The sequence below is a fragment of the Gracilinanus agilis genome, chromosome 6 (assembly GCF_016433145.1).
Source record: "Gracilinanus agilis isolate LMUSP501 chromosome 6, AgileGrace, whole genome shotgun sequence".
NCBI lineage: Eukaryota > Metazoa > Chordata > Mammalia > Didelphimorphia > Didelphidae > Gracilinanus > Gracilinanus agilis.
This window is the reverse complement of record NC_058135.1, coordinates 215,579,102-215,604,463: the sequence shown is the minus strand read 5'-3', so window position 1 is coordinate 215,604,463 and position 25,362 is coordinate 215,579,102. Positions and strand designations below refer to the sequence as shown.

At 38.2% G+C, this 25,362-nt stretch overlaps 1 protein-coding gene across 1 annotated transcript in view; it reads right to left on the bottom strand.

The window, feature by feature from the left end:
* SORCS2 (sortilin related VPS10 domain containing receptor 2) overlaps positions 1 to 25,362 on the bottom strand; it is a 1,347,356-nt gene that overhangs the window by 74,970 nt on the left and 1,247,024 nt on the right. Inside the window, exons 17-19 of the mRNA XM_044681767.1 lie at positions 5,266 to 5,386; positions 2,723 to 2,856; positions 678 to 806 (exon numbers count right to left, since the gene is read on the bottom strand). Of these exons, the coding sequence (XP_044537702.1) occupies positions 678 to 806; positions 2,723 to 2,856; positions 5,266 to 5,386 (384 nt within the window). The remainder of the gene's footprint in view (positions 1 to 677; positions 807 to 2,722; positions 2,857 to 5,265; positions 5,387 to 25,362) is intronic.

Sequence of the window (25,362 nt, the reverse complement as noted above, 5' to 3'; positions counted from 1 at the left end):
GAGTACCCTGGAAAGATGATAAGATTTATATATAGAAGGCACCTCAGAGATTAGCTGATCTAACACTCTTCCTTTGGAGTTGAAAAAAAAAAAACTATTCCAGAAAAGAGAAGGGTCTTTTTCAAGGAAACATGGGGAGGAAGTAGGTAGAAAAAAATCAAGATTGGCATCTAGGTGTCCTGACCAGCTTTCTTTCCACTTCACTAGGACAATACTCCTTAAGAAACATATTTCATACCTCTTCAGCAACAGGGCAGGGCAGGGGTTTTTATGCTCATCCCACAGATGAAGAAATTGAGGCTTTGCTAAAGGAGCTGACATTGAATTAAACACAGAGGCATGACTCAAGACTCTTTCTTAGCTGAAAGTTCAAGATTCTTTCTATCAGGGGCAGCTAGGTAGCACATTGGATAGAGCACCAGACATCTAGTCAGGAGAACTTGGGTTCAAATTTGATTTCAAACACTTCCTAGCTGTATGACCTTGGGAAAGTAACTTAACCTTAATTGCCTAGCCCTTCCTGTTTTCCTGTCTTAGAATTGAAAATAAGACAAAAGGTAAGATTAAAAAAAATTTTTTTTTCACTAGTCTATCCTAGCATAAAGAGATTCTGAACATTCTGGATTGTTCTGCTCCTTGAGTATGACAAAGAGAAGGCTCAGTATCTCCACACTTACCCTGGGCTGCTAGTATATGCCTGCCCCAACACACAATCTTCAGGAGGTGAGTCAGGATTAAACCAAAAATTCGCAAAACACTTTTTGGCTTCTGATTTTGAAGATGCTGATCTTTCAAACCCGTAATCACTAATAGAAGAAAAGAAGAGAAGATGATCAGTTATCACTACAGTCATTTCAGGGATGGTCCCCTATCCAGCATAGCCTGGAGAGGGGCAAAGTTACAAAAATCCATTTAAAAATGATCACGGATAGACTTAGCTACTCTCAGCCATACAATGATCCAGGACAATTCTGAGGGAGTTATATCAAAGGATGCTATCCATGTCCAGAGAAAGAACTGTTGGAGATGGAATGCAGATCAAAGCTTATGGCTTTTCATTTTATTTTATTTGGGGTTTTTATTTTGGGGTGTTGGTTTTATATGATTATTTTCCTTCAAAGATGAACGATATAGAAATATGTTTTGCATGATAATACATGTATAACCTTGATCAAGTTGCTTACCAGCTACAGAAAGCAGGTGAGTAGGGAGGGAGGGAGACAAATGGAATCACATAACTTCAGAAAAAAAAAGGGGAAATTTGTTATTACATATAATTGGTAAAATATCTTCATCATTTAAAAAAAAATGCCTTTTCTCCTTATCATGAAAAAAAAAGACATTATCACAGAATTTAGAGAACTTTAGAGGTCATTTAGTCTGAACTCCACATTTTTCAGATGAAGAAACTGATGTCTAATAAGGGGAAGTGACTTTCTTCATGGTCCCACAATTGGAAAGTGACAGAGAATGACTTGACTTGGGTCTTTAGACTCTAGCTTTGGTATTCTTTGCTTCTCATGGGGGCTGTGGGTACAGGATTTTCTTATGGTCCTGGAAATGATAAGTAGCAATGGGAAAAGACTCCCTTTTTGATATTTGTGAGCACTGAGAGATTTAATGACTTGACACATAGCCCCTATCTGTCACCCTATCTGTCAGAGGTGGATCATGAACCTAGGCCTTCCTTGCTCCAAGGCCAGTTGCTTAACCACTGAAGTTTGCTGCTTGCTATTCTCCCCCTCCCTCCACATCTTTGTTTTGCTGTCTCTTTCTTTGCTCTTTGTATCATCCTTTATGTGCTCTTTTTCTCTTTATTTCTCTTATTTCCTTTTTCCCTCTCTTTCTCTCACCTTTTTTTTGTCTCTCTTCTTTTTTTTCTTTCTCATTTTTTGGTCTCTCTGTCTTATTTTGTCTCGTTCATTCACCTTCTTTTCCTTTTTCTCCTCTCCCTTTCCCCCCTTCTCTCTCTCCTTCTCTCTCTTGCTCTGTTTCTGTCTTTCTCCCTTTCTCCTTCTCTCTCTCCCTCCTTTCCTTGCGGAAATTTTATAATCATTTACTTAGCATAAGATGAATCAAGTACCAATATATTGGCCATTTTATGTATTTTAGATAAAGATATTTGTTACTTCTGCCTCTGCTTGATTCTAAGCTTCCTGAGGGCAAATACTATGTCTTTTTAAAAATTTTATTTATTTTAAAATATTTTTCCATGATTACATCTTCCTCCTCTCTTCCCTCCTCACTCCTAGAATTAATAAGCAATTCCATTGGTTTATACATGTCTTATCACTTGATATCTTATCACTACTTCCATATTATTCATTTTTGTAATAATCTTTAAAAACCATAATCCTAATCATATTCTCATACAAACAAGTAATAAATCAAATGTTTTCCTTCTGCATTTCTACTCCCACAGTTCTTTCTCTGGATGTGGATAGTGTTCTTTCTCTCAAGTCCCTCAGGTTTGTCCTGGATCATTGCTTTGCTACTAGTAGCAAAATTGCAAATATTATGTCTTATTGAAGCCTTCTATCTCTTCCTGCATGGAGCACAGTGTGATATACACAGTATCTACTTCGTAAGTATGTCCTAAATATATCACTGATTGTATGAATTTTAAGTCTGTTTTGAAACCCAAAGTAGCCCCCTTTTACCTCTTCATACCCCAGGGACCACCCGGACTTTGAAGAAGATGGAAAACTTTCTTTGGACTTACCAAAAAAAATCTGAGCTTGAACATTTGCACACACTAGATGTGAGCACTGATGTGAAGCTTTGCCCCTTGATACACCATGATGTGGTCTTCCTTTTCCGGAAACTCCTCTGTTGTCCCATGATACAGCGATTACCCTGTAATCAGCAAAGATGTCAGGCTACAGCACATGATGGTAAAAGTTCTAGTTGAGAGGAGGGAGAAGACCAAAAGTTGCTCTGTGGAACTCCAAACAGATCATAGAATACATACATTTTATCATCAACAAAGACCATCAGATTGAAGTCTCTCATTTTACAGACGAGAAACTGAAGCTAGAAAGAGTAATAGACTTGTCCAAAGTCCTTCCACCAGTAAGTGACAGAGCCAGACTTTGTACTGAAGTGAACTGACTCCCCTCCCTTTCTACAGTGTAACTCTGGACAAAACCATTGAGCAACAGCTCATGAGAATGAACTCCCAAAAAACCACCATAGATTCTGGCATAGTTCAAGTAGCACTCTCCTATCTAAAAACTGCCTTAAAAAATCACAGTCTGAGAAGCTCTAAGGGTACCTAGAAACAATTATATTTCTTTCTGTTTTAAGTCTGACACTTCTCAAGACCCCAACTAACATGAGAATCAGTGTTTAAAATATAACATTTTATTTGTGTGTGTATATGTTTGTGTGTATATGACATAGCCATCAACTTCTTGATGAAAATATTCATGATATAAAGCTATGAGATTTCTCAGAAACTTGCAAACTCTTGGCTTTCACTTTTGTTAGTGTCTTTTTTGGGGCCTCTTTATCCTATGTCTAGCTTTGCACTAGAGTCAAACAGAATCAAACACTACATGTTGATGATTGGGGATGTAGACTCGAAACTACCACACCAATGCAACTAACAACAATTTGGAAATAGGTCTTGATCAATGACACATGATAAAGCCAGTGGAAATGTGCATCGACCATGGGTGGGGGGAGCGTGGGGGGTGAAGGGGAAAGTAGGGGCATGAAGCATGTAACCATGTTAAAAATGAATATTAATAAATGTTAAAAATTTAAAAAATGAATATTAATACATGTTTAAAAAATTAAAAATAAATGTTTAAAAATAAAACCATGTAACCATGTTAAAAATGAATATTAATAAATATTTAAAAAATGCTTAAAAATAATAAAAGACAAAAAACTACATGTTGATTTAATGTGGGGCATCTTATTAAATTCTTCTTGGTATTTCTTTTCTGAAAGTATTCTTAATTGTGTGTGTGTGTGTGTGTGTGTGTGTGTGTGTGTGTGTGTGTGTGTGATGGATCCCTTTCGATAGCCTTGTGAAATCAGTGGAGCCCTTTTCAGAATAGAGTTTAAAGGAAACCAAAGGTTAGTAAAAATAAAGATATATGTATAGATATCCTCATGTGCCTTTATTAATATAATATCACATATATTTGATTTATAGGAAATATATAGAGATGTGATTTATGGGACATTTATATCTACATCTATTTCTGTCTCTTATCTCTCCCTGTCTCTGTCTTGTCTCTCTGTCTCTGTCTCTCTCCGTCTCTGACTCTCTCTCTGTCTCTGTCTGTCTGTCTGTCTCTCTCTCTATATATGTATATATATGTGTATATATATATATGACTCTTAACCAAGGGGAAATGTACATCTCCCCTTGGTTAAGAGTCTCATGTCTATATTTTTATTCTCATATGTTGCATAAGGTGTCATTATTTTTTTTGGGGGGTGGCTGTCTTTTTACAAATACTTATTATGAATACTGTAATATGAGATGATCAAAATGTCCCAGGAATTCATGTTTCTTGTTGCCTTTGGAGACATAAAAAACCCACAATCCTCCAGTTCCTTTATTTGGCCTGCCAAATAAAGAGAATTTGTGACCCATCTTTTCATTTAGCTTTAACTTCCCGTTATCCTCTCATTATATTTAGCTAGAGAATTTCAGCACTGATACAATTCAGTCCCATTAGTAACATGCTTGCTCACCAATGATCATTAGTAACTGGAAAAGGATCTCACATTAGTGGTAGTGACAATGAAACTAATGTTTATAGACAGGCATAAAATGATGTGATTCTTTGTATCTTCTGTCACCTTTTTATGTCACTACCATTGTCACTGAAGAAGCAAGCAAGGAGCTATTTAGGACTAAGGACTGTTTTCCATTTTTCTTTATTTTAAGGGATTGCCAAGAATTCATCACCAAGTAGGCTACATCTTATTGAGAGAGTGATTTGGTCCATGGTGGATGATATGTATAGTCTGTTGCAGGGTCTAATAAGACGTGTAGGCTTACCACCATGGTACAACCTATCAAATATGGCAGAGCTCAGGTGACCCAGGCTCACATCCAGGCCACTGTGAGGCATCGGAGGAGAACGTGGTGGAGGAACCAAACATTATTCTCCCAATTGCTGCATCATTTGTTCCCAGGGCCCTCATTTTATGTATAACTTATTTCTTCTGTTTGATAGTCAACCTCAACGTTGTACATACATAATAGTTCTGTTTTTTTCCTTTGCGGTGCCTTCAAAATACCTGTAAGTTGGTGAGGTTCCAGTAGTCATAATCATCCTCAGTACATTGTCTGGGAAAAGAGGGTCTGAAGTCCACCTTCACCAGCTCCCAATCTGAACGGAAACTTATGTGACCAAAGACCCTGGTAAGGGAGAGAAGAGAACATTTGGTGAAATCCAGAAACTTTCATTTATTTGCCCCCAATATGTGCTGAGTGCTCACTATGTAGAGGGTGGCAGAGAGAGAGAGAAGATAAGTAAATTGTAATAAAATTTGGAAAATGCAAATGCGATGTGTAAAGTGCAGAGAATTATATAATAATTCTGAAGAGGAGGAGCTTGTTTCCTGCTAGGGATATTAGGGTTAGACGAACCTTGGAGAATGTGTACAAATTTGACAGACTCTTGGGAGGAAGTTACAAGGCAGATTTCAAGTTAATATGAAAAATAATTTTTCTAATAATCAGTGTTTTCCAATAATAACATAGGCTCCCAAGTGAGTTGGTCAATCAATTTTAGGTAATATACTGGACAGAATTTATGGGCTTGTTGACTGACTCAGGAGTCTTTCAACTCTGAAATATTAAGATTTTATAAGAAGTGATCTCTGCCACCATATCTATCTATCTATCTATCTATCTATCTATCTATCTATCTATCTATCTATCTATCATCTATTCACATATACACAAATATGTATGTATGTATGTATTTATATCTAAATTTCTATAGAAGTAAATATTTTTTCTATTTTATATATAATAGAAAAAAAGTTCTTATATGGTAGATATAAAGATTGGATTGTTTTCAGCAAATTGTTAGGATTTGAAGACAGCAATGTAAAGTTTAAAGAACACAAACTCAGGACACAAAGAATATGGGTTTAAATTCTGTCTCTGATGTTTATTAACTACATGGCTTTGGCAAGTCACAACCTCCTTGGTATATGTTTCCTTCAGGAGGTTGCAACAATCTCTGAGGTCCCTTCCAGATCTAGATTTATGATCATATCATCTCAAAAATACACTGAGAGAAAGGGGAGGGGATTAAGAAAATGCTCATTTATTAAGTATATATTGTGTGCCAGGTACTGTGTACACCGAACTCTACAAATATTATCTCATTTGATCCACTAAACAACCCAGGGAGTTGGTATTTTTATTTTCCTCATTTTGCAATTGAGGATACTGAGGCAAACAGAGGTAAAATGACTTGCTCATAGTCATACAGTTAGTAAGTATATTTCAATTTGTGTTTAGCTGGCTCCAAGCTTGGTACACTCTTTCCATTGGGTACTATAACTGCCCCAGAAAAAGAGGGTGGGGCTCAGAAGATGGTGCTGTCAGGGACTCAGCTGCCCTTGGGATACAGAGGTATTATTATTCAGCTCTTTACTGTATCCTGTGCCTTAAGACTAGCAGCTTGAAGAGTTATTTAGCTCATTCATATCAGGGTAACATAATATAGACACGCTGGGAAAGCCATCCAATGTAGAAGACTCCTTAACATCACATATAATTAGATTGAAAATGGAAGCCCAGAAATCTGGGCCAGCCCTGCTTTTATAAAATGGTTATAGGTAAACACAGGAGGGGAAAAGGGCTGGAGACCTCTTTGGGGTTATGAGCTACAGCTTCTGCTTTCTATCTCACAGATTAGTTGTCCTATTTTCTGATTATAAAAGAATGATTATAAAGATCATTCACTCTAACCAATCAATGAAAAATATTTATATTATATGCACATATATTTATACACACTTTAGTATTTTGATGGATCTCATTGGAATGAATATTCTTCCCAATGCTATAACGGTAGCATGTATATGTAAGCATATGTGTGTTTATGCATAAACACACAAGGATATACACACACACACACACATATATATATGATACAGAAGGTACTGTGCTCTACAAGTAAAGCAGAATTGCAGTAGCTCAAAAGAAATGTGAGATGTGTACGTTTTAGAAACATTTCTATCCCCGATGTTCACTTGGGCTATTTGCCTGATCTGTGGAAGAACCTTTCAAGTTGGTATCCGTCTTATCAGCCACAGTTGGACACTCTGTATATTGACTCCCAACATCGTGATGCCATTTTGGTCTTCTTTGAGAAGAAAGACAACGATCGACTAATCTACCATATGTATAGACTTGTATGGTTATGTATGTATGTATGGTTATGTATGTATATTATATGTTATATACATATAGGAGTGTGTAAATATAGATGATTTCAGAGAAAAGGAATAGCCTAAGAAGGTTTGTTTCATGACAGAGAGAAGACTTGAGGTAGACCTTGAAGGATATGTGGCAAAGAGTGGGAAATGTATTTTAGGCTTTGGGAATATCATTAAAAAAGGAATTAAGCCAAAATGAATTAGTCATGTGAAAATCACTGAGGGGGCTGTTCAGAATAGAGAATTCATGTTAGGGGAAAATGAAAGATAAGACTAGCTAGGTAAGGTGATAGTCATATAATCAAGGGCCCTGAAGTCATACAAAAAAGGGGTGTCTAGATATTCATAAGCCAGCTCTCTTGTTGGCTCATGACTGTCTTTGAAGGCTAATTCCTAGAGAGGAACTAAACATTTAAGTTGAAGTCTGTAAGCCAAACCAATGGAAGAATTCTATTGTCTTCTTTTCAGGTTAAAGCCTGTCCAGGATATTGTGTTTTCTGCTGGTTCTGACTATATGACACACTGATGAATAAGAGTTGGTCCATTGGAGGAGGTTAGGATGGCTAGAAGTCTTAAAAGGAAGAAGAGTATAGTAGAAAAGAATTTGGATTTGTGGAAGAAGAGCCATGTCCAAATTCTGACTCTGAAACCGGATAGCCGTGTGATTATAGTATTTTTTTTTCAACCCTTACCTTCTGTCTTAGAATCACTACTGTGTATTGTTTCCAAGATAGAAGAGTGGAAAGGTCTAGGCAATGGGAGTTAAATGATTTGTCCAGGGTCACATAACTAGGAAGTGTCTGAGGCCAGATCTAAACTCAGGACCTCCTGTTTCTAGGCTCTTAATCCGCTAAACCACCCAGCTATATCAGTTATAGTAGTTTTGGGGAAAAATACTCCATTTTGCAGGAGGGGAGAAATACTAATTTTTTGAGTGTATGTGACAGACTATCTCAACTCTAGACACCTCATTTTTTCTTTGTTGCTATCCCCTGAATTTTTGGGATCCTTCCAGTAATCTTCCATGCCAAAAGCAGCCAGCTCATACGTCACCTATCACATCAGAGGTAGGAAAGCAATCAGATGTTCTGGGTGGAAACCTCATCCTTACTTACTGGAACTTTGTGTCACATCTTATGACAGCTTTTCACATGGGCATTGTGGACTTTTCCTGCAATGGCACTAAATAATTCTTTTGGTTTCTGGCTGTCCTGTTGTCTCATTAGTGACTGAGACTGGAGTCTTTGCATCCTGTCCTTGCTGGATCCTAGTTGTACCCCTTGCCTTACTTCCTCATGTCCTTGAAGATCCCCCAGTTAAACTTCATAGCCTTCTCTTCAAAGTTAAAATGTGTCAGATAAAACACTTACTGCTTTGCTTTATGGCCCATTAATTTTCTTCTTTGAAGTGCCCTCATCTGATCTAGAGGTATCTAGGTAGCACAGTAGATAGAGTGCTGGGCCTGGAATTGGGAAGACTTTATGTTTCTGAATTTAAATCCAGCCTCAGACACTTAGTAGTTGTGTGACACTGGGCAAGTCACTTAACACTGTTTGCCTCAGTTTCCTCATCTGTCAAATAATCTGAAGAAGGAAATGGCAAACCATTCTAGTATCTCTGCCAAGAAAACCCCAAATGAAGTTACAAAGAGTGATTGAACAATACAACTGTTATGGTACCTCAATTTTGTAATCTGTAATGGGGACGAATAATGCTTACATTGCCCACCTCATCAGGGATGTTGTAATAAAAGCAATTTCTCAACCTACAAAATGCTACAGACCTGTTGGATATTATGAATAACCCATATAATATCAGGAATAATTAAGAGAATGTTGGATATTTAGTTTGCATAATCTAATTCAAACCAACAAATGTGAACTAAGCTCATCCTTTGTGTAAAGAGACCATGTAGCTGATGCTGGAAATATTAGATGAAGCAAGATATAGTTACCGCCATAATGGGGGTTACAATCTAATAGGGAGTTTAATTTAGAGAATTGTAGATTTAGAGCTGGAAGGAACCACAGAGGTTACTGATTCTATTTCTTTAATTTAAGGAAAATGAGGCACAAAGAAATTGAGTAATTTGTTCACCAGGGTCACATAGTTATCTAGAAAGTGTCTGAAGCAATACTTAAATTATAAGAATTTACCAGGCAGGACCTGATAGGGGCAAATGAAGGACTTAAATAATCCAAGAAAACTTGAGGATAGAGAAATTGTTTTTAGTTTGAGTGTGGGGGGTTGAGGAGAGGAATCATCATCATCATCAACAACAACAACAACAATATAATCAACGTCACTGTCATCCACAACATCAACATTGCCACTATGGATTCTCTGAGTCAGCAGCTCACCTCAATTTGCCAAGGATTATAAGTGCTGCAAATGGTCAATAAGTTTTGGACCTGTCAATTCAACACTCTGGAACAAAATTCCAATAATCCTACCCAACTTGTGGCCCCTGGTTTCCTAACTGAGGACCTTCTCGCCTTTTCCCTCTGACCTTACACAGAACTTTGATTCCTCTATAGCAGGGGTCGGCAACCTTTTTGGCCGTGAGAGCCATAAACGCCAAATTTTTTTAAAATGTAATTTCGTGAGAGCCGTACAGTGCTCACAGTGTGCGCTCCTATAACAGCTCCTGAAAAAAAAATGACTTTATGGCTCCTGCAGAAAGAGCCATATCTGGCCCTCAAAAGAGCCAGATATGGCTCGAGAGCCATACGTTGCTGACCCCTGCTCTATAATGTATTTGTGTAAAGTGTCTCTCCATTGTCTTCTTCCTAGTTTTTAATCTCTATGAAAGAAAGCAAGAGCTAAATTTCATCTAAACTTTTCATCTCCCACAGTGCTCAGCATAATTCTCTGTAAGCATTCCATCTTAGAATCAATATTTTATATTGGTTCCAAGGCAGAAGAGTGGCAAGGGGTAGGTAATGGAGGTTAAGTGATTTGCCCAGGGTCACACAGCTAGGAAGTGTCTGAGGTCGGATTTGAATCCAGGATCTCCTGTCTCTATGCTTGGCTTTCAATACACTGAGCTACTTAGTTGCCCCCAGAACACATTTTTAGAATCAAACTCATATCAAGAAACAAAAGGGCATGGTTGGGGGGATAAGGAAGGGACTTTTGGAAAGGTGGATGGAATAATATCTAAAATGTAAGGGGAAAGGGACAAGGCAGGGACTTTTAGAAAGGTGGCCCAATTTGGAAGTAGGAGGGTAAAGGGAGAAGATGTGGAAAGATTTTTCAGAAGAGGAGCAAATTGGAGAGGGGAGAAAATTGGACAGGAAGAATTGGACATCTGAGGAGGGTTATGGCAAAAAAGAAAGGAAGAATGGATGGTGAGGAAAAACAGAATGGAGGGAAACATACAAATTAGTAATTACTAAATGCCTATTGATTGAATGAATAATAATGCCATGCTTCTCCACATACTATTAAGCTCTGTTCAAAAATAACTGCCTATGGGACACATCTCACAATGGACTATATCACGAATGCCTGCAATACCCACAGGCCCTATAAGACACAATTCCTTCCACTAAGTACACCAAGGCATCCACTGGGATTTGTAATAGAGCAGCTGGAATCTTTTTTTTAACACCTTCATTGGTCTCTGTTGTAACTAGCAACACGTCATGTTCCAGAATGGGCTCTGGGACAATCGGTTTTAAGATATGATGGTGCTATTGGAAATACCAAGTAGTTCGACATTTATAGAAACGATGATAATTCATCTATATCCCCATGAGGTGACATTAGAAAGCAGTTAGGAAGATGGCTGCATACTTCATTATTATGGGGAAATAATAATCGGGCTAATACCTTACATTTATTTAGAGTCTGGAAGGCTCAATGGATGTAAAAGAAAATGCTATTTTGGTCTATCTAATTAATCCTCCTAACGTGCTCAGGAAGTCCTGGCTTTCAGTGAATACAAAAAACTCAGCTAATGCCACTGGAAACATTTGTCATCTACTTAATTCTGAATTCCATGGGAAGGGTGTGGGGAGCAAGGGAGAAAATGCCAAAAGCAAGCCTGTTTATTCATTTAAATTTAATAAGCAAAAGCTTTCTGTTTGTTGTCCCGGTGATAAATCTGACTGCCCACCAAAGCCGCTTATTCTGCCACATGCTTTCTGTTAACAAGTTGCCAGCTAGGAGAGGAACTTTAGTCTAGTCCTCTAGATTTCCAGAGGGAAGGAACTCTTTTCCCAGTAGGTGTTGTAAGGACTAAAGACATTTTCATAATAATATTCATCATCATCATTATCATCATCATCATCATTATTTACTAAGAAAGGCAGGCTGGCTTTCATGTCAGTCAGACATCAAATTTCTGCACTGTCTTTGATGTGTATTAACTGTATTAGCTGAATTAAATCACAAAACCTTTTAATTCTGCAGGATACTTTGTAATATCAGGATTCTTAGGGAAAGTAGTTGCTAATCTACATCAAACGGTAGACTTTCCTTACTCTGTTGAAATCTCAAGTTCAGCATTTCTTCATATCCACACGCAGAGGCATGCACGTGAATACACACACACACACACACACACACACACACACATGATTGCACAGGTAGTATTCAAATTATATATTATATGTACATTATTTATAATATATAATATTCATACATATATAATATACAACACTATATACATATATATAATATAATATATGTAATATATGCATGTATAATAATATAATATATAGTATAATAATATAATTATATATGATAAAATATTAGCTCATATGCATAGTGTTTTATAGTCAATCAATTAATAAATATTTCTTTAGTACCTACTATGAGCCAACATCCTGCTATACACTGGGAATACAAAAATAGGGAAGAGACAATCCCTGCCCACAAGGAGCTTACAGTCTAAAGGAGAAGACAACATGTAAACCAATGTACAAAAATGGCAGGTATATGTAAGATAAATAGGAAATAATTGAGAGAGAGAAAGTGCCAGAATTAAGAGGGATTGGGGAAAGTTTCCTCTAGTGGGGATTTAAAGGAAGTCAAGGAAAGTAGTATTTTCCATACTTTATTTCCTTATGACAGTGTTGTGAGAAGATAATGCAAATATTAGTAGTAATAAGAGCTCATATTTCTATAGTCTTGACTTTTAAGTTTACAAAGTGTTTTCCTTACAACAACCCTTGAAAGTGCATTTATTGTGATTTTGATCAGGAAACTAATGTTCACTGAAGTTATGGGACTTGCCTGTGGCCACATGACTACTAAGTCATACAGAAGAACATACACCCTGCACCTCTAGCTCCAAGATGAATATTCTTTTTAAATATGTACTGTTTAGGTTCCATTATTTGGGGGCCAGAAGCAATGTGACTGCTTTTTCTCTCTCTGACCTCTAGTTACTTCAGAATAGTTATAGAATGAAGTCATTTTACTAGGTGATCTCTCAGGCTTGCTCCTGGGCAAGTCACTTAAACCCCTGTACCTCAGTTTCCTCATCTGTAAAATGAGCCGGAGATGGAAATGGCAAACCATTCTAATAACTTTGCCAAAAAAAAACCCAAGATGGAGTTGTGAAGAGTGAGACATGACTGATGTGACTTAACAATAAGGTTTATTTCAGTTTAGATAATTATGAACTCCCTTGGAACAAGGAACTCTGCAGAGTAGGCTTTATTTATGACAAGTCTTCAGTCTTGGTAACATTTGTTAAGGGTTGACTTTTGTGCAAAACATTGGGCATAGGGGATACAAAGATGAATAAAATTAGTTTTTGTGTCCACCAGGAGTTCATAATTGAATATAGGCTCATGGCTAGTGCATAGGCATCTGGCCTAGACCAGTGATGGCAAACCTTTTAGAGATGCAATGCTGGACCCCACACCTACCCCATTCCCTAGACTGAGTGCCATACCCGCTCCCATTTGAGAGACCACATGCCATGCCCACCAACTGCTGGGTCCACCTTGCCCCACCCCTTACCCCGGCTCTGCTGGGCAGGGGAGTGGAGGATGTGAAAAAATATGATCAGGCACAGTGGAGAGCTTTGGCGGTGGGAGGTTGGCAACATGCCCACAGAGAGCTCTCTGTGTGCCATCTTTGGCACCTGTGACATAGGTTTATCATCACTGGCTTAGTCAATGTCAATGGTGTACAAGATTCAAGAATGGACCACATATAGCTGGGAGCATTGTTTTCATATGCTTCTATAGTTGGAAGCAAATTCTGTATAAAAACCTGTTGGTTTAATAGTATACTTGTCAGATCTTTGAGAGAGGAGGAATTTTAAAACCAAGCAAGAGTTAGAAAAACTTACAAAATGTAAAGTAAATAATTTTGGTTACATCAAATTAAAAAGTTTTTTTTACAAACAATACAAAAAAATGTAGCCAAAATTAGAAGGGAAGCAACAAATTGGGGGAAAAAATTCTTTATAACAAAAAACCCTGACAAAGGTCCAATTACTCAAATATATAAGGAGCTAAATCAATTGTACCAAAAAATCAAGCCGTTCCTCAATTGATAAATGGGCAAGGAACATGAATAGACAATTTTCAGATAAAGAAATCAAAACTATCAACAAACACGTGAAAAAGTATTCTAAATCTCTTATAATTATAGAAATACAAATCAAAACAACTCTGAGGTACCACCTCACACCTAGCAGATTAGCTAACATGACAGCAAAGGAAAGTGATGAATGTTGGAGGGGATGTGACAAAATGGGGACATTAATGCATTGCTGGTGGGGTTTTGAATTGATCCAACCATTCTGGATGGCAATTTGGAACTATGCTCAAAGGGCTATAAAAGACTATCTGCCCTTTGATCCAGCAATAACACTGCTGTGTTTATACCCCAAAGAGATAATAAGGGAAAAGATCTGTACAAAAATATTTATAGCTACATTCTTTGAGGTGGTAAAAAATTGAAAAATGAGGGGATGCTCTTCGATTGGGGATTGGCTGAACAAATTGTAGTATCTGTTGGTGATGGAATACTAGTGTGCTTTGAGCACAATTCCTTTGAGGAATAACGAACTGGAGGAATTCCATGTGAACTGTAAAGACCTCCAGGAATTGACGCATGATTGAAAGGAACAGAACCAGGAGAACATTATTCACAGAGACATATACACTGTGGCACAATCGAATGTAATGGACTTCTCTACTAGCAGCCGTGCAATGATCCAGAACAAGGCTGAGGAACCTATGAGAAAGAACACTATCCACATCCAGAGGAAGAACTGTGGGAGCAGAAAAGCAGAAGAAAAACAACTGCTTGAACACATGGGTTGATGGGGATACTATTGGGGATGTAGATGCTAAACAATCACCCTAGTGCAACTATCAATAATATGGAAATAGGTCTTGATTAATGACACAGGTAAAACCTAGTGGAATTGTATGTCAGCTATGAGGGTGGGGGGACTTAGGGAGAGGGAAAGAACATGAATCATAAAACCATGGGAAAATATTCTAAATAAAATAAATGAATTAATTTTTAAAAATCTTTTGGTTTCCTCCCTCTATTTCCAAGGATTATAGAATCTCAGTTTGGGAAACCATTTTGGGAATGCCACCTCACTCATTAAGAGTTTGATGCAATAGAGCTGACAAATGGTCATCCCGCCTTGGCTTGAAAACTTCTATGGAGAGGGAACCTACCACCTCCCAANAGTATAATAATATAATTATATATGATAAAATATTAGCTCATATGCATAGTGTTTTATAGTCAATCAATTAATAAATATTTCTTTAGTACCTACTATGAGCCAACATCCTGCTATACACTGGGAATACAAAAATAGGGAAGAGACAATCCCTGCCCACAAGGAGCTTACAGTCTAAAGGAGAAGACAACATGTAAACCAATGTACAAAAATGGCAGGTATATGTAAGATAAATAGGAAATAATTGAGAGAGAGAAAGTGCCAGAATTAAGAGGGATTGGGGAAAGTTTCCTCTAGTGGGGATTTAAAGGAAGTCAAGGAAAGTAGTATTTTCCATACTTTATTTCCTTATGACAGTGTTGTGAGAAGATAATGCAAATATTAGTAGTAATAAGAGCTCATATTTCTATAGTCTTGACTTTTAAGTTTACAAAGTGTTTTCCTTACAACAACCCTTGAAAGTGCATTTATTGTGATTTTGATCAGGAAACTAATGTTCACTGAAGTTATGGGACTTGCCTGTGGCCACATGACTACTAAGTCATACAGAAGAACATACACCCTGCACCTCTAGCTCCAAGATGAATATTCTTTTTAAATATGTACTGTTTAGGTTCCATTATTTGGGGGCCAGAAGCAATGTGACTGCTTTTTCTCTCTCTGACCTCTAGTTACTTCAGAATAGTTATAGAATGAAGTCATTTTACTAGGTGATCTCTCAGGCTTGCTCCTGGGCAAGTCACTTAAACCCCTGTACCTCAGTTTCCTCATCTGTAAAATGAGCTGGAGATGGAAATGGCAAACCATTCTAATAACTTTGCCAAAAAAAAACCCAAGATGGAGTTGTGAAGAGTGAGACATGACTGATGTGACTTAACAATAAGGTTTATTTCAGTTTAGAAAATTATGAACTCCCTTGGAACAAGGAACTCTGCAGAGTAGGCTTTATTTATGACAAGTCTTCAGTCTTGGTAACATTTGTTAAGGGTTGACTTTTGTGCAAAACATTGGGCATAGGGGATACAAAGATGAATAAAATTAGTTTTTGTGTCCACCAGGAGTTCATAATTGAATATAGGCTCATGGCTAGTGCATAGGCATCTGGCCTAGACCAGTGATGGCAAACCTTTTAGAGATGCAATGCTGGACCCCACACCTACCCCATTCCCTAGACTGAGTGCCATACCCGCTCCCATTTGAGAGACCACATGCCATGCCCACCAACTGCTGGGTCCACCTTGCCCCACCCCTTACCCCGGCTCTGCTGGGCAGGGGGGTGGAGGATGTGAAAAAATATGATCAGGCACAGTGGAGAGCTTTGGCGGTGGGAGGTTGGCAACATGCCCACAGAGAGCTCTCTGTGTGCCATCTTTGGCACCTGTGACATAGGTTTATCATCACTGGCTTAGCCAATGTCAATGGTGTACAAGATTCAAGAATGGACCACATATAGCTGGGAGCATTGTTTTCATATGCTTCTATAGTTGGAAGCAAATTCTGTATAAAAACCTGTTGGTTTAATAGTATACTTGTCAGACCTTTGAGAGAGGAGGAATTTTAAAACCAAGCAAGAGTTAGAAAAACTTACAAAATGTAAAGTAAATAATTTTGGTTACATCAAATTAAAAAGTTTTTTTTACAAACAATACAAAAAAATGTAGCCAAAATTAGAAGGGAAGCAGCAAATTGGGGGAAAAAAATTCTTTATAACAAAAAACCCTGACAAAGGTCCAATTACTCAAATATATAAGGAGCTAAATCAATTGTACCAAAAAATCAAGCCGTTCCTCAATTGATAAATGGGCAAGGAACATGAATAGACAATTTTCAGATAAAGAAATCAAAACTATCAACAAACACGTGAAAAAGTATTCTAAATCTCTTATAATTATAGAAATACAAATCAAAACAACTCTGAGGTACCACCTCACACCTAGCAGATTAGCTAACATGACAGCAAAGGAAAGTGATGAATGTTGGAGGGGATGTGACAAAATGGGGACATTAATGCATTGCTGGTGGGGTTTTGAATTGATCCAACCATTCTGGATGGCAATTTGGAACTATGCTCAAAGGGCTATAAAAGACTATCTGCCCTTTGATCCAGCAATAACACTGCTGTGTTTATACCCCAAAGAGATAATAAGGGAAAAGATCTGTACAAAAATATTTATAGCTACATTCTTTGAGGTGGTAAAAAATTGAAAAATGAGGGGATGCTCTTCGATTGGGGATTGGCTGAACAACTTGTAGTATCTGTTGGTGATGGAATACTAGTGTGCTTTGAGCACAATTCCTTTGAGGAATAACGAACTGGAGGAATTCCATGTGAACTGTAAAGACCTCCAGGAATTGACGCATGATTGAAAGGAACAGAACCAGGAGAACATTATTCACAGAGACATATACACTGTGGCACAATCGAATGTAATGGACTTCTCTACTAGCAGCCGTGCAATGATCCAGAACAAGGCTGAGGAACCTATGAGAAAGAACACTATCCACATCCAGAGGAAGAACTGTGGGAGCAGAAAAGCAGAAGAAAAACAACTGCTTGAACACATGGGTTGATGGGGATACTATTGGGGATGTAGATGCTAAACAATCACCCTAGTGCAACTATCAATAATATGGAAATAGGTCTTGATTAATGACACAGGTAAAACCTAGTGGAATTGTATGTCAGCTATGAGGGTGGGGGGACTTAGGGAGAGGGAAAGAACATGAATCATAAAACCATGGGAAAATATTCTAAATAAAATAAATGAATTAATTTTTAAAAATCTTTTGGTTTCCTCCCTCTATTTCCAAGGATTATAGAATCTCAGTTTGGGAAACCATTTTGGGAATGCCACCTCACTCATTAAGAGTTTGATGCAATAGAGCTGACAAATGGTCATCCCGCCTTGGCTTGAAAACTTCTATGGAGAGGGAACCTACCACCTCCCAAAGTAGCTCATTTCCATCTTTGAACAAATCTGTTTGTAAAAAAGTTTTACTTTGCATAAAGATTTAATTTGCTCTGTTGCAACTTTCATCCTTTGCTAGAAGTTTTGCCCTCTGGGGTTTAACAGAACAAATCTCATCTTTGTTCCACATGACAGCCATTCAGATCCTTGAAGACAGCTATCAGGCCCCCACTGAGTCTGGTCTTTGCTGATGTTTTCATAAAGGGAAGCTCTTTAAAACACACCCAACTCTCCCTGCTCTATGAAATGTCTTAGAAAGTACTAACTGATTAGGCTGGTGATTCAGAATAGAGGTGGCCTGCTGGTTGCCTGCTGACCACCACACTCCGGAGCGAAGTCCAGACCAGATTAAAATGTAGTTCCTATCTGATTTTCCCCAGAGGGGAAAAAGAAAATGGCACAGGAACACTTATACACCCAGCCATGGTGTTCCATGATCCTCTTTGTATATAACTCCTACAAGCACCACAGAGTCTTGACACAGACAGCATGATAGGGATTAGTTGCCTAATGACAGCAGTAGAAATGTGACTTTTTCGGTTTTTAATCTCAGGCTAAAGGCAAAATCAGCATGGGAGAGAGCCTGGAGTACTCCTTGGGAACAGTGGCTGCATTTGTTGCCCTCCCAAACCTGGCAGCTCTGCAGTCCTACTTTGGTTATTGGGCTAATAGAAGATAATTTTGGAGAGTGTCTGTTTTAAAGCCACAACTAAAGTAGGAAGCGAACCAGGTAGCACCAGGCAGCAAATTTGGTCACCATTGTGTTTTGCTTTTGTTTTTTTTGTTTTTTTTTTAATTAAAAACCCTTACCTTCTGTCTTAGAATTGATACTGTGTATTGGTTCCAAGGCAAAAGAGCACTAAGGGCAGGGCAATTGGGGTTAATAGACTTGCCCAGCATCACATAGCCAAGAAGAGTCTGAGGCCATATTTGAATCTCTCATTTCTAGGCCTGGCTCTCTGACCACTGAGCCAGCTGGCTAGCCCCCTCCATTGTGTTTTTTTTTTTTTTAAAACCCTTACCTTCCGTCTTGGAGTCAATACTGTGTATTGGCTCCAAGGCAGAAGAGTGGTAAGGGTAGGCAATGGGGGTCAAGTGACTTGCCCAGGGTCACACAGCTGGGAAGTGTCTGAGGCTGGACTTGAACCTAGGACCTCCCATCTCTAGGCCTGGCTCTCAATCCACTAAGATACCCAGCTGCCCCCTTTTTTTCCCCTCCATTGTGTTTTAAGATTAACGATCCTTATTGTATTATTCCTTCCCTCTCTTTTCCTCCATTTCTACTTCCCTCCTTCCTTCCTTCCACAGATTTACATCTCCAATTACCTCTTAGTTAATTTGCACTAGATATCCCTAGACAGCTTAACCTCAACATGTCCAAAACTAATTATATTTTCCACAAAACCTCCCTCCTTCTGAACATTCTTATTATTGCCAATGGTGGCACCATTCTCCCAGGCGCTTAGGCTCACCACTTTGGTGTCATCTTGACTTCCTGACTCCTTTTTACTTCCTATATCTGATCCGATGCCAGCTCCTCTCAATTTTATCTTAAAGATATCTCTCTCTCCCTCTTCTTGGATACTACTACCACTTTGGTAGAGAGGCCTTCATCACCTTTTTCCTGGGCAATTTGCAATATCCTCAGGAGGGGCAATGGGCCCAGGACAGAAACTGAGCAGGTCAAAGCTTTTGTGACTGTCATCAGTGGGATCAGACTTGAGTAGAGGATGTACTTTAGGATGGGAGTGGGAGGGAGAGAGACAGACAGACAGACAGAGACAGAAAGGAATTATAATGTATTAGAGATTGGAGGGATTATGGATTTCGGGTAGTGGGGAAAAGAGAAGTAAGTCATTTCAGGCTATGTGTGAGAAAGTAGTTTTCTTTATTTTCTCATTCAACAGACATATACAGGAGCACCTACTCTGTGTAAAGGTCCTATTCAAGATTCTGGATGGGATATAAGGAAAATAAGAAGCAAACCTCAATAAGTTTATTGTTCAGTAAGGAGATATAAAGACACACAGAATGACAATTCAATCATACCAGCCTTCTATTCTCACTTCTCCAGTTGGCTATTGGTCAGAAATTTATTTTTAACATATTGTTCTAAACAATAACTAGTTTCAATCCTTTTAAAGAAGTGAAATGGAAATGCTACTCATCTAGTCCATTCCTTATGTCCTATGCAACACTCCCAAGAGGCATCTGTCTAGCCTCTATCTGAGAACTCAAGTGAGAGGAACTTTTTCCAGCCTGGGCAGCCCTCCAGCGTAATTTATCTGTGTTCACACTTTGTGTTATGGCCAACCTATTTGCTACTCCTCCTATTAGGGAAAAAATGATGAACAATACTGTTATGCTTTGATTCAATCTTTGTTTATCCACATAAAATTTTCTGTGGAAAAAATGGGTTGACATACATAGAACTCAATGAGATCCAGCCATTTGTCCTTGCTGATAATAATTACTGATATTTATAAGGGGCTTTAAAATTTGCCATCTGCTCTCTCCATATAATTTCAACTAAACTTCAAATAATCCTGTGAGGTAAATATTTCAGAAGCTCCTCCTTCTCTTCCAGATGAGGAAACTGAGGCACAAAGATTGGTCCCTTAGGATTCTAGGTCTACAGTTGTGAGGGATGTTAGAGGCCGTATAGGTCAAACCCCTCATTTTACAAATGAGTAACAATTAAGTAAAATGCCCAGAGTCAACGCTAGTTAAGTGCCAAAGGAAGAGTATAACAATGTGTCTTCTAGAATTCTGTTTATTGTATCATGAAGAGACCATATCCTTGCTAATTTTAGTTTGATTTCCTCCCTTCTTATCTCACCATTCAACTTCCTAAGCACTAAGCATAGTGATAAAGTAGATAATCAATTAAGACAATGGAGAGGTACAGTGGATATAGAGTGCTGGTCTATCTGGAGTCAGGGAGACTTGTGTTCAAATCTGACCTCCGACACTATAGACCAGGTTACTTCAGTTTCCTCCTCTGTAAAATGAGCTGGAGAAGGAAACAGAAAACCAATCCAGTATCTTTGCCAAGAAAACCCAAAATGGAGTCACAACGAGTTGGAAAAGACTTGATTGAAGGTACTCAATAAATGTTTGGCAAATCCAATTGAATTTACTTTTTCTCGACGCAGTCCATTCCAAGGTCCAAAGCTCTAGTTGTTAGAGTTCATTCCAGATATAGGAAGGTTTTTTTTTTTTTTTTTTACATTGAATAGAACTGTAACTCCCCTTGTTTGCTCCGATATCTGTCTTTTGGCCAAGCAGAACAAGTCTACTCCTCCCTCTGCCCCCTCACGACAACCCTTCAAACAGAGAGGGTGGGCCAGGTCATGGATCTCCTGAGATCTGGGAAAGATTGTGAGCAGCTGAATGTGCATGTCATAGGAGAGGTAAGTGGGGCCCAAACCTGCAGGCAATTACTTGAGCAGAAACCAGAGGAAAATTCTGCAGTCAGTGGGAGCCTGGCTGGAAGAGGCCGTGCAGAATCTGGCCCAAGGCGACAAGGGAATAAGTGAACCCAGAAGTGGGCTCTATCTGTCTAAATTACAGGGAATATGAGCAAAAGACTCAAGGACCCAAGTGGGAAAATGGATCCCCTTCTTACCCGGCAATTGCAGCCACTTGCTGACAACCTTTAATGAGAGCTTATGATGACGGGAATGTCTGAAACAGATACCTCTGTGAGTGTGCTGGATAAACAGCTCATGGCGTAGACACTCAAAGGACGGGCATTTCAAACATGCATTTACACTTCACTGACAGGTCTGAAAAGTTCACCTCAAACTCATTTTTTCTTTCAGGCCTGATATCCTTGTTCCTTCCCAATGCCTTCATTCCTCCCTTTTACTACTGAATGGGGCCGGGGGCCAGGCCACACAGTGAATAAATAATGATGCTCCCAGCAATTCCAAATGCCAGCTACTGTACCAGGCCAGACTAACTTGCCCTTGTATTATTTTTTTTTTCTACAAACCAGTTTTAAATCCAAATGAAAGGGAACCCTCAGAAACTCATTTTAACAAACTCAAAGAACACATTTAGGGCTTTGCTCTTTCTTCCTCCCAGTGAAACATTACTGGCTCAGTTTGCAAGGGCACAGCTTTGCTCTTGAGTTACAACACTGTTAGCCAAAGATCAGAATTTCTCTTACAAGGAAATGGGATGAAACATAGGAGCATATCGATTAAGAGGACTAAAAGACCTCAGAGACCATCAAGTCCAGCTCCCTCATCTTAAATATAAGGAAACTAAAGCCTGAGGAATTTAAACAATCCACCCCAAATTACACAGGTAGCAATCATAAGAGGTTGGATTTCATTCAATCAATCAATATTTATCAAGCACCTACTATGTGCTACTGCCCTAAGGACTGAGGATTTAAATCCAAGTTTTTTCTGCTATTCCACATAATGCAGCAGATTTGGTTGTTGTTAGTTTCAATTCTACTCCCAGTCCAGAGGATTTTAGGGTCATAGAACTATACATATAAGCACGGTTGTATCATACATATGTATATGTGTGTACATGTACAGGTATACCTCAGAACTGGAATTGGTGCCAGAGGCCATCTAATGTAATACTCTACCCAATACAGGAAGCCTGCCTACATGAACACAGAAAATACAAATTTAGTCTTTGGTTAAAGACCTTCATGAAGAGGAAAGTCTTTACTTATAAAGCAGTCACTTTCATTTGAGGCAGCTAAACAGTAAATGAAGAGCTGTGCCTAGAATCTTGAAGACCTGAGTTCAAATTTAATCTCAGACATTTATTAGCTGTGTGACCCTGGGCAGGTCACTGATGCCCAGTTGACTAACCCTTGTCACTTTTCTGTCATAGAATAGACATTGGGCAAGGATTAAAAAAATTGTAAAAGGAATTAATGTATTAGTTATGTTTTGACTATACAACACTTAAAGCTCTTTTATATATAAATATATACATTTCCATATTAGGGTTCTTAACCTGGCGTCTATGAACTTGAAAAGAAAAAACTTTGGTAACTATATCTATTTGGTTTCTTTTGAAATCCTATATGTTTTATCTTATACATTTAAAATATTAAATTTGGTGGAGAAAATACAAGGACGCATCTGATTTCTACCAAATCATCTTCCAAAAATCAATGACAGTGCCTCAAAACTAATCCTAGAGCAGCAAAATCCACAAAAATGCCAAGATGATATAATTTCCCAATCCAAAACATCTTAGAAAGATAGCAAGTGGGTTCACATGTACCAGGTTGGAGGTTGAGTTCATTTTGCTAGGGCAGACCCCACCAAGGCAATAGGCCTTGGGTGCAAATGAAGCAGCGACCAAGGCTTCCAGAGCTCTCAGTCATAGACAGTAAAGGGGGTCAGAAGGAGATTATACAGATCCCTTTGCTGGTTCTGGGAGCAAGACTCTTGTCGTATTCCTCATATGTAGAACCAGGTCCCACTTCTTGGGCATAGTCACAGGGTTAGAAGGAGTAACAGCATACACTAGCATTTGTAGCCACAGGGAAACAGGGGACTCAGGACACAGTTCCAAGGTGCAAAAAAGAGTAGTTGGGGTAACTCACAGACCAGAGAATATTTAGCACACCTCTCCTTATATCGTACCACTTTGGAAGAACTGAAAGCAGATAGATTTCCAGTGTCAATGGCAGTTGCAAAAAGAATCTCAAGCTTGGAACAGTGCTTCCTTCATCCCACTTATAGAGCCCAAAAGTTTTTTAAACAAAAAGAAAAAGGGAGGAAAATGAGTAAACAACAACAAAAAAAGAAACTCAACAGAAAGTTATTTTGGTATCTGGGTAGACTTAAATTCAGAAGAAGACAACAAAGTCAATACTGTTGTATCCAAAGACTCCAAGAAAAATATGAATTGCTCTCAGGTGCCAAAAGAATTAATGGGAGAGTTCAAAAAGGATTTTAACAATCAAATAAGAGAAGTAGAATAAAAATTAGGAAAAAATGAGTGAAACAGGAACATCATGAAAAAAGAGTCAACAACTTGATAAAAGAGGCAAAAAAATACTGAAGAAATTAATATCTTAAAAAAACAGAATAGGCCAGTTGGTAGGAAAAGGCATTAAAATCCAAAGAAGAGTCTTTAAAAGCAGAATTGGCCAAATGGAAAATGTACTGAAAAGATAAACTTCTTGAAAGACAGAATTGTCCTTTTGAAAAAAGAGGTCCAAAAATTCACTGAGGAGAAGAGCTATTTACAAAGTAGAATTGGCCAAATGGAAAAAAGGAGGTACAAAAAGCTCACTCAAGAAAATCATGTCTCAAAAATTAGAATTGGGCAATTGTAAGCTAATGACTCCATGAAACATCAAGATACAATAAAACAAAGTGAAAAAAAATGAAAAAAAAATATAGAAGAAAATGAATTAACTAATGGAAAAAACCAAATGATCTGGAAAATAAATCCAGGGGAGATAATTGAAGAATTACTGGGCTGCCTAAAAGTTATGAAAAATGAGCTTAGGCATCATCTTTCAAAAAAATCATCAAGGAAAATTACCCTGATATCCTAAAACTAGAGGGCAAAATAGAAATTGAAAGAATTCACCAATCACTTCCTGAAAGGGATCCCCAAAGGATAATTCAAAACTCCTAGGAGAAAATATTGCTATCAGCCAAAAAGAAACAGTTCAAATATTGTGGAGTCACAGTCAGGATAATGCAAGACTTAGCAGCTTCTATATTGAAGGATCAGAGGGCCTGGAATATGATATTCCAGAGAACAAAAATCACTTACCTAGAAAAACTGAGTTTAACCCTTGAAGGGAAAAAATAGATATTCAATGAAATGGAGGACTTTCAATCATTCCTGATGAAAAGTCCAGAGCTGAATGGAAAATACGACTCTCACAAAGAAGACTCAAGAGAATTATAAAAAGGTAAATAGGAAAGAGAATTGAAAGATATTCAATAAGATTAAACTGGGGATATCCCTACATGGGCAAATGATTCTTATAACATCAAAGAACTTTGTCATTATTAGGGCTGTTAGAAGGAGTATACATAGGCAGAGGCTGAGGGTATGAATTGAATATGGTGGGATGATATAAAAAATGAAATTAAATTGAGACATGAGAAAGAGGAATACATTGGGAAGAAAGGGAAGGGGAAAATAAATGGGGTAAATTATTACACATAGAAGAGGTATGAAAGAGCATTCACAGAGGAAAGGAAGATGGGGGAGGTGGGGAGAAGAGCATGTGAACCTTACTCTCATTAGAATTGGCTCAATGAGAGAAGAACATACACAATCAATTGAGTA